At 47.0% G+C, this 9257-nt stretch overlaps 1 protein-coding gene across 2 annotated transcripts; it reads left to right on the top strand.

Annotated features, from left to right (window-relative positions):
- The first annotated feature begins 2540 nt into the window (after positions 1–2540).
- Positions 2541–9050, top strand: PHF24 (PHD finger protein 24). 2 transcript variants are annotated; one of them, XM_068553578.1, is made up of 7 exons: positions 2541–2918; positions 3554–3739; positions 7137–7215; positions 7512–7717; positions 8052–8212; positions 8531–8626; positions 8954–9050. In XM_068553578.1, exons 1-7 carry the CDS (start codon positions 2541–2543, stop codon positions 9048–9050), a joined length of 1203 nt encoding a protein of 400 aa, XP_068409679.1. The 2 variants fall into 2 exon arrangements, with proteins under 2 accessions (XP_068409679.1, XP_068409680.1); XM_068553579.1 differs by having other exon boundaries at positions 2791–2918; positions 3619–3739.
- The last annotated feature ends 207 nt before the right edge of the window (positions 9051–9257 follow it).

Genomic DNA, 9257 nt, shown 5'->3' with positions numbered 1-9257 from the left:
CCTAAATAGACATTTCTCCAAAGGAGATATACAGATTGCCAACAAACACATGAAAGGATGCTCAACATCACTAATCATTAGAGAAATGCAAATCAAAACTACAGTGAGGTGTCACCCCACACCAGTCAGAATGGCCATCATTAAAAAATCTACAAACAAAAAATGCTGGAGAGGGTGTGGAGAAAAGGGAACCCTCTTGCACTGTTGGTGGGAATGTAAATTGATACAGCCACTATGGAGAACAGTATGGCGGTTCCTTAAAAAACTAAAAATAGAACTACCATACGACCCAGCCATCCCGCTATTGGGCGTATACCCTGAGAAAACCATAATTCAAAAAGAGTCATGTACCACAGTGTTCATTGAAGCTCTGTTTACAGTAGCCAGGACATGGAAGCAACCTAAGTGTCCATTGACAGATGAATGGATACATAAGATGTGGCACATATATACCATGGAATATTACTCAGCCATGAAAAGAAACGAAATTGAGTTATTTGTAGTGAGGTGGATGGATCTAGAGTCTGTCATACAGAGTGAAGTAAGTCAGAAAGAGAAAAACAAATACCATATGCTAACATATATATATGGAATCTAAAAAAGAAAAAAAGGTTCTGAAGAACTTAGGGCCAGGACAGGAATAAAGACACAGATGTAGAGAATGGACTTGAGGACACGGGGAGGGGGAAGGGTAAGCTGGGACGAAGTGAGAGAGTGGCATGGACATATATACACTACCAAATGTGAAATAGATAGCTAGTGGGAAGCAGCCACATAGCACAGGGAGATCAGCTCGGTGCTCTGTGACCACCTAGAGGGGTGGGATAGGGAGGGTGGGAGGGAGATGCAAGAGGAAGGAGATATGAGGATATATGTATATGTATAGCTGATTGACTTTGTTATAAAGCAGAAACTAACACACCATTGTAAAGCAATTATACTCCAGTAAAGATGTTAAAAAAAAAAAAGGATGTGCTAACTAACTTTATTGTGTTACACATTTCACAATATATTCATGTATCAAATCATCACATTTACAGTTTAAACTTAAACAATGTTATATGTCAATTATATCTCAGTAAAGCTGGGAAATAAATATAAAATTGCTCTCTTGCGCTTTACGCTTGATCCAATCAAGTTATCAATTTATTCCTAAATTTCTCTATTTCCATAGTATCAAATCAACTCAGTATCATTCTTGCTGCCACCGTTTCAGTTTAAACCCTCTACCTCTTGCCTGGACTATTATAGTAGCCTTCTAGTTGGTCTGAATCTCTCCTCCTTCCCTCTGTCACCTTTTTCCCCAAACAAACTGAGGATAACTTCCTACCCATCCTTCAGGGTCCACTCTGACTCCCAGTAATATGGTCTCACCTTCCTTTAGGCACTTCCAGCACTCTGTCTTACTCTTCTTTCAGTTCTGATCTTAAGTAGCTTGAGTGATGAGACTGTGTTCTCCCATCTTCTATTTCCAATGATGAGCAGTCGGTGCCTTGCATATAGTACTGTTCAATAAGCCTTGATTATGATGGATTGATAGCAAGGCTAAAATGGACTCTCTGCTCCACTTAGAACAAACATTCCCCAACTGAATGCCACTAAGACCCTTCAGGCTAGGAAATAGCAGACCAGCTTTGCAGTGTGCCATGTCATGCCCTCACTTTCCAATGCCCTGGTACTACAGAGGAAGAGCAAGAATAACATTCCTTTTTAACCTGTAAAGGATATGGACCTTTCTTGAACAGTTCTGAGAATCAAAGCAGAAAATGTGGCAGTGACATTAGTAAAGCCTTAGAAGTGTGAGAAGCACCTGAGAGCTTGTGATGGGCAGGTTGTCTGTGATAGACAAACAGACACATAAACAGGCATAGCTACTAATTAGAAGGAGCAAAGGAGTGTGTGAGACCTTGACCACATGGATGAGGTGGTAGAGTTTCCTGAATGCCTAATTCAGGAGTCCTCTAAAAATAGGAGTTCATTCACTCTGACTCAAAAAGTAGGCGTTTGATATGGATTCTTGTGCACAGCACTTGTCAGAGGAGCATTCCTTCAGTCAGAAGTCTGAAATGTATAGCTGTAGTCTTGCTTTATGCCTTGGGTCATCTTTGGGAGAGACTTGGGCTCTGGAGTCTCCTACTATCTCAAAGTCGCGGAGGCCTGGGACCCCTATACCTAATTGACTTTGGGACAGGAAGGGAGACAGAGATACCATCTCACACTTGTAGAATGCTTTCTAGTCTACACGCGCTGTTAAGCCCCTTTTCTGATGTTATCCTCATGATAGCCCTGTGAAGTGTGCTGAGCAGATCGCCCTCATTTTGTAGACAGGAAAACCAAAGTCACAGGGCCAGTCAGAAATAGAACCAAGGTCTCTGACCCCTTAACAAGTGCTCTGTCCACCCCGCCATGCTACTGAGTTCCAGAAAAGGGAGAAGCTATTTAATAGCACTTGCCAGTTAGGTGAATGGTTGAAACGAATTGCCCTAATATGGTCAGCCATTGGCTGAGTCTGGGCCCCTCTGCTTTCTGTCCACAGAGCCATGGGGGTGTTGATGTCCAAGCGGCAGACAGTGGAGCAGGTGCAGAAGGTGAGCCTGGCTGTGTCTGCCTTCAAGGATGGGCTGCGGGACAGGCCTTCCATCCGACGCACAGGTGAACTTTCAGGGTCTCACCGTGGCACGGTAGAGGGCTCTGTCCAGGAGGTGCAGGAAGAGAAAGAAGCAGAGGAAAGCACCCCAGCACTCCAAGAAGAGAGCAGTGTCAACCATGCCGCCTGGGAGAGGCTCCGGGATGGGCGTGGAGTGGAGCCGGAGGAGTTTGACAGGACCAGTCGTTTCACACCCCCTGCCTTCATCCGCCCCACCCGGAAGCTGGATGATGACAAGCCTCCAGATATCCGCTTGGAGCCCAGAGAGCCTGTGAGTGTCCAGTAAGGGCAGAATCCCGCAGTCTTAGACCTCCTGGGGATCAGGGAGCAGGACAGGGAGGCCTGGGTATGGTTGAAGTGAGACTCAAAACCAGAAGGATGGAGCTGAGTCTTTGAATTTCTTCCCCAAGAATAAAAATGTTACATCCTGGATTTGTCTTAGTGAAAGACTTGAGGAAATGGGTGATAAGGAATTATACCATGCCAGCCCTCCCACCTAAGGGATAATACTGTCCCCTGTAGGAGGCATTTGGAAATTTGGGGTGGGGGTAGGGGGAGTTCAGGAAGGTCACAAAACTGGGAGTTGCTCCTGATATTTGGTGCCAAGAAAAACAGGGATGATAAGGGTCCTGCAATGCCTGGGACAATCTCTCACAACAGATTATTCTTTCCAAAAATGCTAGTAGCATCCCTGCTCAGAAACATGATCACAGAGACCTGAGCAGCTGGAAGAACCTACTGGTTCTTGTCTTCCAGAGAGAAAGCTCTATTGCCATAACATTGGCTTCAGTTCCTTTAGGCTGCTCCAGGGTCACTCAGCCCCAGGCAGGTAGCACTGTGCTTGGTGGCCTAGGATCTTGCTGCTGTGTTTATACATCCCTATACACTCCTGCCATCTTTCCCCAGGTTGTTAATGATGAGATGTGTGATGTCTGTGAGGTCTGGACAGCCGAGAGCCTCTTCCCGTGCAGGGTCTGCACCAGGGTCTTCCATGATGGCTGCCTGCGCCGCGTGGGCTACATCCAAGGAGACAGTGCCGCGGAGGTGACTGAGACGGCACACACGGAAACAGGCTGGAGCTGCCACTACTGTGTGAGCCTAGACTGCAGGGATGGTGGGCTCCTGCACTGCCAGAGATTTGGCACATTTCCTGGAGGCCCAGTCTTAGAACACTGGTTTCTAGGCAGTAACCTGAAGTGTATTCAGGTTCGGGTCACTAGAGTTAGGACAGACTTTCCTTACCTCAGTACTATTGACGTTTGGGGCACAATAATTCTTTGTTGAGCGGGCTGTGTGCACTGTAGGATGTTTAACAGCATCCCTAGACTCTACCCATTAGTCGCCAGTAGCACCCACCCCCAGTTGTGACAACCCAAAATATCTCCAGATACTACCAAATGTATCGTGGGGGAACGAAATTGTTCCAATTGAGAACCACTGAGCTAGAGGACTGAATGGGTAGGACGAGACCTAATTATTCACAACGAATTCTGCTTGGAGCAGTACTTACTCTCTGTTAGTCTATAGTTGTCATTCATTGTATTCATCTGAAAAACTAACCTGAAATCCTAACCGGCTTGCTTCCAGTAGGGATGGATTCCATCCAAGGAAAACATCTTAGTCCTAAGATTCTCACTTGGTCTTCTACCTAACTCTTAGGAGCATTTTTCTTCATCTCTGAAGCAATCATTTTGTGAATTAAGTAACAAAGCCCTGTTGATTCAGAACTTTGCAAATTATACATAAATGCCTTCCAAATTTTGAAAAGATTAAAAGCCAGATTCATATCCATTTCTCAGCACACCTGAATAGAGTTCAAGTCTTGTTTTATTGATCTGTTGCCCTGCAGGTATCTTCATCCACTGATTTCAGAGTAAGGAGTATCTGCTGATCCCCTCTTCTTCCTACTGCCTAGGAGAAAGCAAAGATGTGCCACTTTCTAACAAATAACACTTTCTCTATGGCTTGTCCATAAAATGAAGCATAGAACAGTTATTTCCAGTCACTTAAATACCTTCTCCCCAGCTGGAATATGCCACAGCAGAGCCTGCTCTACAGGCAATCTTCTCTAGTCACCACTCCTCCAAATGCTAGCCTTTTCACACTCACAGCAACTCTGCTTGGCAGTGTTCTGCTGAGGTAGGACTGAGTGTCTCCTTCCTAAACCCTCAGGATTACACGGCTCCCTTCCTGGCTTTCTGTCACAGTCCTGCCTTCATTACCACCACTCTCCACCAGACCTTTTACAAAGCCTTCTTTCTTCCAAGCTCCTCTCTTTTCTTTCCTTCCCTTCACAGCCAAGCTTCTTGAAAGGACTTCATTATCTCCTTGTGGTTCTGCAACCGCTTGTAATTCGGCTTCTGCATCCATCATTTTGCTGAATTAGCTCTTCTAAGGTCGCCAGTGACCTAATTGTCAAGTCCGGTGACCTTTTCTCAGGAATCTTTTACTTGATCTCTCTGATGTATTTAGCACTTCCTTACTGCCCCCTCTTTTCTTAGGGTATGAGTATTTTTGTGAGAATTATTACACAAAATATGGAAACCAGAGAAAATAGAAAATCAATAAAATTCCATCTGACTCGTATAACCACTGTTAACATTACCTCCTACATTGTACAACTCTCTTTTCTTGGCTTCCAGTACCCTCTACTGATTCTCTTCCCAGGTTCTTCTCTGACCATTCTTTCTTTCTTTTTTTTTTTTAGATTTTTTTTTTGATGTGGACCATTTTTTAAAGTCTTTATTAAATTTGTTACAATATTGCTTCTTTGTTATGTTTTGGTTTTTTGGCCACGAGGCATGTGGGGTCTTAGCTCCACGACCAGGGATGGAACCCACAACCCCCTGCACTGGAAGACAAAGTCTTAACCACTGGACCGCCAGGAAAGTCCCGACCATTCTTTCTAAGTGCCCTTAGTTTCTTGTCCCAGTCCTAAATGCTGGTGTCTCTCAGGGTTCTTTTCCCACTATACTCTCTCTCTCTCTGCGTCTTCATCCACTTCGGTGGCTACTCCACCATCTAAATACCAATTATTCCCAAATCTGTGGGTCCAGACCTAAATTTCCTGTCTCTTGGACTTATATCCATCTTGATGTCTCACAGGTACTTCACACTCAACATGCCCCCAAATGAACTCATCTTTTTCCCCAAACCCATTCTCCCTCCCTGCCTTGTCTCTGTGAGTAGTAATACCACCACCACCCCACAGTTACCAATCCCAACTCAATTCTCTCCCTCACCCCTCACGTCCAGTGAGTCAGCAGGTCCTATACACTCTACCTCCTAATCTCTCTCAAATCTCTCGCCTTTTCTTCATTCTCATGTCTTAGTTTAGCCACTTATCTTTTCTTTATTGCAACAATTACTTAACTGCCCTCCATGCCTCCAGACTTTGCCCATCTAATCCATTCTCCACACAGCAGACAAAGAGCTGACCATGGCACTCCACACTTAAAAACCCTTCCGTGACTCCCATTTGCCCTCAGAAAAAAAGGCCCAATTTGAGGGGCTCAATAAAGGGCATTTGAAGCACTTCACAGTCAGGCTTCTGCCTACCTCCCCTCCCTTATCTTTTATCCCCTCCCTACCCTCTCCCAAGACAGACACACACACACACTCTACATTCCAGCCATACTAAGCATCTCACAGTGTTGTACACCATTGTGCCAAGCATATACTAGGTGCTCAAAAAGTGTTTATTGAAAGAATGGTTTGAGTTCTTCATGAAATCCACAAATGAATAGTCATGAAATGTCTGCTCCTGTTCTTTACTGGTATTTTAGAGGGAAAATGATCTACTATAAAGAATATTTGGTAGTTTAAAGACTGTAAGACTGTAAATTAATGCTAACAAAATAACATATCAGTGCTCTTTTGGAATTAAAACTTCCCTGGCACCACAAAAAAAAATTCATTTGGTTTTAGGAACTTTTTCATGATGGCATCTCTTTCAAAACCATTCTGAAGTTAAAGTGATACAACTTTAGGATTAAACAATTTTTAGAAATATGGAAACTGGAGTTAGAATTAAACTTTTTTAACTAAAATACTCTTTGAACACAGCCTAACACAGAAGCCAGATACATAAAATGGATAAAGATGGAGCTGCTCTGGGTGATGGAGCTAGGGATTCAGAACCCTGCCCACTTGCCCCCTTCTCCCTTGCAACAGCTTCCTAAGGCACCTCCAAGGAACCCCTAAGCTATCTCAGAGAATAATTCAAAAACCACTATTTTAGTAAAAGGGACTCAGGGCTGGAGCCAGGATATCTGGGTTCTGGGAAAGATCCTGCCCAGAGCTGGACAGCTCTGAGAAAGTCCTTTCCCCTTTCTGGGGCCTCAGTCTCCTTGACTGTGAATGAGAGGCTGGGATTAGATGATCCAATAATTGCCTTCCAGCTGAAATACTATTTCCATCCTTCTTGATCCTTGGCCTTTCTTTCTTACTGGCCAACATGGCCACTGACTTAGCTCTTCCTCTTTTTCAGAACAACCTCAACTTGCTGCTAACTGAGGAAGAAATGTACAGCCTCACAGAGACCTTTCAGCAGTGTAAAGTTATCCCCGGTAAGGCTGGATGGTACTGCCAATGGAGAGAGCCAGGCAGATTTCTTCTTCATACTTTCTAGGATGAACCATGAAAGGAGTATTCCGGAATTTGTGGGGCAAGGGCATAAATGGGACCGTGTTCGCAAGCTGTTGGCCCACCACTGGCCACAGCCTGAGTTATCCTGGCTATGGAGACAAAGACTGGATGAGAGCTGTGGGTGGTGGGGCTCTGGAGGGTACCCTAGCGGTGAGTGCAGGTACTCCAGAGGCTGCGGAAAGGGTGGGCATGGCTAGCACGGGGTGCCTCCCCACAGACTGCTCCCTGACGCTGGATGATTTCCTGCGCTACCGCCACCAAACGGCGAAGCGAGGGGACGGTGACAGGGCTCTAAGTGAGGAGCAAGAGGAGCAGGCAGCCCGCCAGTTTGCAGCCCTGGACCCTGAACACCGAGGACACATAGAGTGGCCTGATTTCTTGTCCCATGAGTCCCTCCTACTTCTACAGCAATTACGTCCCCAGGTAAGGGCCAGCTGGGGGTAAACGTCTGTGGGATGCTGGGTGAGAGAGACCAGGGAAACATGCCAGGCAGGTTGGAGGAGCACTGGGTACTCTCTGAGCAGGAAAGGGCTCAGGTTCCATCCAGTGACAGGTGATCCAGTGCTTAGGCTGGGGAAACTGCCCAAGGAAGATTGATTAGCGCTGGACCCCACTGCAAATGTTGGTGTTACCAGAAACGCTCTGGGCAGCTTCAAAGGGAGGGTGCAGAGGTGATAATGGAGGTAGGATTCTCTGTGGCTTGACCGTTTACAAAATATTTTCACCTCCAGGTCTTACTATATCTCTTCTTCCCCAGAACTCTCTGTTAAGGCTTCTGACAGTCAAGGAGCGGGAGCGAGCCCGGGCCACTTTCCTGGCCCGGGGCAGCGGGAGCGCTATCAGTGAGGCAGAGTGCCGCCGTGCCCAGCACTCTTGGTTCTGCAAACGCCCCCCAGATGCTTCCTCCTGCAGTGTCAGGTCCGCTCCCTACCAATCCCTGCCCCCACTCACGTACCCTCCTCCTTTCTCCATGCCAAATGGCCCTTGGTATGAAAGGTACCTACCTCCCTGTTTCTCCTGCCAGTTTCTCCAACAGCCAGAAGATCCCCCTGTGCTTTACACAGTGGACGGTGACTCCTACTGGCCAAGGCATAGAGCAGCCTCTGCTCCGAACTCCGTCGCCCCATGTCAGAAAAGCCTGGACAAGCACATCCAGAGCTTTGGGTTCACCAGAATGTGGAAGGGGCCGGACCTTTCAGTGTCCCACTCCTAACCACATGTCCTTGTGCCCAACAGCGTCAGCCATGTGGGTCCCATAGCAGACAGCAGCCCAGCCAGCAGCAGCAGCAAGAGTCAGGACAAGGCCCCGCTGCCCACAGAGCCTGAGTCCAGGTGAGTGACACCTCCTCACCTGGCTGTCTACACCCCTGACCCCTACACACACACAAGTAAGATTGGGTGTTACCCGCCATCACCCCAAAACAGCAAATGCCCACCCCAGAAACCAGACTTCAAGAGTACACATTTGACCCCAGATCCATAGGGCCAGTGAGCTGGTCTGTCACCCTGGAAGCACAGCCTGCCATCACCATGTCACGCACAAGCCAGGGCTTCCCTGAGTTTTGCCCACCTCAAGCCATGCTGCCACTGGGAGCAGGTCTCATGAGCCTCCAGGCTCAGCAACCGGCCTCACAAACCTGTTCTTTGCTTCCACTCCAGATTTGTGGACTGGCCTACCTTCCTGCAGGAGAATGTCGTCTACATCTTGGCTGCTCGCCCCAACAGTGCAGCCATTCACCTGAAACCCCCAGGATAGCATGGAGCAGAAAAGCTCAGTTTGGGGACAGTGGCGTTCTCTCCCTCCTTTACTTTCTCCCTTCCCCCACCAACCTCTGGTACTGAGACTTATGGGGATGGAGCACTGGCCACATCTCAGTTTGTCACTAAGCTTTATGGCACTGAAATCAACATTCCCATCACAACAGAGACAGTAAATGCATTGCCACAGGGAGAAGCCTGGGAG

Source organism: Eschrichtius robustus, chromosome 10 (assembly GCF_028021215.1).
Source record: "Eschrichtius robustus isolate mEscRob2 chromosome 10, mEscRob2.pri, whole genome shotgun sequence".
In the NCBI taxonomy this organism is placed as follows: Eukaryota; Metazoa; Chordata; class Mammalia; order Artiodactyla; family Eschrichtiidae; genus Eschrichtius; species Eschrichtius robustus.
This window is presented reverse-complemented; position numbering and strand designations above follow the sequence as displayed.